The 2,913-nt window shown below is 36.8% G+C and overlaps 1 protein-coding gene across 2 annotated transcripts; it reads left to right on the top strand.

The window, feature by feature from the left end:
* Window positions 1-1,087: 1,087 nt before the first annotated feature.
* On the top strand, window positions 1,088-2,704 carry CSN1a (COP9 signalosome subunit 1a). 2 transcript variants are annotated; one of them, XM_068284767.1, is made up of 3 exons: window positions 1,088-1,158; window positions 1,241-1,381; window positions 1,505-2,704. In XM_068284767.1, exons 2-3 carry the CDS (start codon window positions 1,345-1,347, stop codon window positions 2,695-2,697), a joined length of 1,230 nt encoding a protein of 409 aa, XP_068140868.1. In that variant the 5' UTR covers window positions 1,088-1,158; window positions 1,241-1,344; the 3' UTR covers window positions 2,698-2,704. The 2 variants fall into 2 exon arrangements, with proteins under 2 accessions (XP_068140868.1, XP_068140869.1); XM_068284768.1 differs by lacking the exon at window positions 1,241-1,381 and having other exon boundaries at window positions 1,112-1,158.
* Window positions 2,705-2,913: the final 209 nt, after the last annotated feature.

A 2,913-nucleotide genomic window follows, 5' to 3' on the forward strand; every position in this document is an offset into this window, starting at 1 on the left:
GATTTATCATGCGATAAACCCAAAACGTTACAAATAATCACTAGATCGTTATTTGTTAAGTTCTTTTCCACATAAGACACTTTACTTTTATATAAATCGCTGTGGCAATCAAAATCAAACCCTTCAAACTTTCTCAATCTTTGGCGATTTGCACGATCGCCTTCTTCTTCGTAAATAAACTTGTGAAACAATGTAATATTAGATTTCTTTTCAGTTTTCAGTGCCTCTTGCACATTCCCAAAGTCTTCAAGTTTGCTCATAGTTCTTTCTCTTTCGCACACACACTAATATATATGTATATATACGTCGTTTGCCACGTCACCACAGTTATCGTCGTATTCAAACACTTTCTCGTCGTTCGTTGAAAATTTTTTACCGTTTATTTGCCGCTTTTTCGTCGTAAGCCGCCACTTTTTCGTCGTTTGATGCTAATTCTTATTCGTTTTGCGCGTTTTTTTTTTTTCTCGTCGTTTGATTCCACTGTTGCGTCGTTTTGTGTAAGTTTGTCTCTTTCTCACTCACTACTTTTTATTTCTTTATACATAAGTTGAGCCATGCCTTCTTTGTAGGTTGAGTCATGCCTATTTTGTAGGTTGAGCCCCCATATTTGTAGGAATTTATTTTATTCACTATATTTATTTTGTAGTATTTTAGTTTATTTTAATGTAAAACTATTTATTTGATTATTTTAATTAGATTTAGTTGGAAATTAGTCGTCTTTACAGCTTCGCGTCGTTTCGTCTTTCGTCTTTTTTGCAACCGCTCTCGCTCGTCTTTTCGGTTCGACTGCTCGTCTTTAGCTCAATTCGCCTCGCTCAACAGAGTTGCCAGACCAAATCCCACATGTATATACACTTATAAGTATATGTATTAGTTCATGGTTGAGTCGACATTTTCCATACTCTTTATTGTACTATACTCTTTAAACATGAATGAAAAAATATGTAAAGTTTTTGACTCAAATGTTTCCGATTCAGTTAAGTTCCATCCTAGATTACAGTTAATTATACCTTTTTATCAGTGTTTGTAACGAGCATATTTAAAATATTGAAATGACAGCTTTGTTTTTTTAATCAAAACGTATGACAAAGTGTTTGTAGATTAATGTTATTCTTTTAAAAAGTGATCTAACCAGCGACATAAGAATGAATATAGTTGGTAAGCAATTAAGTAGTTGTCTTGATTTGTTCTGAATTGGTTAAGCAGCTCAAAAAAAAAAAAAAATATTTTATTCCTTTAGAAATAATCCATTAATGATCCTTTTGATGTTCTATAATAAGACAAGCCATCTTTCCAGCCAAAGTAATCCATTTCAAGTAGAAAATTAAATTTAACAATTATTCTATGTGGCAAATCTTGTACAGCGAATACAAAGATCTCGGTGAGCCTTCACTTAGAACTCTATTTCGTTAGTTAAAACACATTTATACCTACATAAAAAACACCAAATTCAAGAAAATCTGTTTACATTTAAGTCTTTACACATTACCGTCTTCTCATCTAGTTGAAATGTTATCGAGTTCCATAACGAGAGTGCAAATTGAAGACCATGATGATGTGAGGCCCAATGTCTGCACTCATTGTCGATTAGTACGAGAGCCTGGCATACATTTACCCAGCTATGCGCAACGATATACGGATATTCCACGGCTAATACGATTGAAGTTTATATCGCAAGTGTGCCCCAAATTACGAGTGGCTGCCTTGGAATTGGCCATAGACCATGTGAAGACCACATATAATGTGAAACTCTATGAAGAACTCTACAACACGCTGAGTCTTGAGGTGGGCAGAAGCGTTCAGGCAAATCAGGCGGAAGATAAAAAACTTGATGAAGAACAGACAACAAAGGGGGAAATTGAAGAAGCTGCCGGTTGTTCGCATACAAGAAAACGCTTGGCTCATTCGCCAGATTCCAGCAACATTAGCCTCACATATGATGCCTATTGGGTGGAGGATAATACAATGGAGGCGACTTTATTACTACAAGAACTCGATGCTGAGTTAAATTTTAAGAAATCGAATTCAGGTAGTACTTATGTGCGCCGCATTCTCGAGGAGATTGGTGACTATCATGTGAAAAGTGGTAACCTACAAATGGCCGTTAAGTTCTATGCCCGCGCCCGTCCATATTGCACTAGTTCTGACAATGTCATCAATATGTTTCGCAATCTGATTAGAGTCTCCATCTATATGGCTAATTGGTGGCATGTCCTTACCTACATAGATGAGGCCAAGCAATATGCGTTTGGATATGAGAATCTCTCACAAGAAGTGCCAAATCGCTTGAATTGTGCCGCCGGCTTGGCAAACATGGGCTTGAAAATCTATAAAACTGCAGCTCATTGTTTTCTGTTGACACCCTTCGGTCGTTATGATTACGACAAAATAGTGGCTCCCGAGGATTTAGCCTACTACGCTGGTCTATGTGCCTTGGCCACATTGGAACTGGACATGCTGCAATTGGGTGTCATCAATGCGGAGCCTTTTAAGCCCTTCTTTGATTTGGCACCCAAAATGTGGTCTATTTTGGCTAAATTCTATGAGGGAAACTTTGATTATTGTTTAATGCTTCTCCATGAAATCGAGAACTATGTCAGGTTGGATGTTTATCTGGCCCCACATGTGGATACTCTGTACTCCATGATCTCAGTCAGAATCAAGGAAAGGCGGTCCTTGAAAAATACGAAAATCTAGTTTAAGCTTGGAGCAAATAAAAGTAGAATAAAAAATTTAACTTTGTAGCAAAGCGTTAGTTTGACTTTGACTCTTTATCTGTTTGTCAAAGCAAAAATGAAAAAATAAGCCAGATAACGACTATGAAAAAGTGGTTAAAGAGCTTAAGAAAAGGCAGTCGGCTTTTGACGTGAGGGCCACGAAAATATTTTTATGAAAAACCATGTGATTTTGAAG

This window comes from Drosophila tropicalis, unplaced genomic scaffold (genome assembly GCF_018151085.1).
Source record: "Drosophila tropicalis isolate 14030-0801.00 unplaced genomic scaffold, ASM1815108v1 contig_393, whole genome shotgun sequence".
In the NCBI taxonomy this organism is placed as follows: domain Eukaryota; kingdom Metazoa; phylum Arthropoda; class Insecta; order Diptera; family Drosophilidae; genus Drosophila; species Drosophila tropicalis.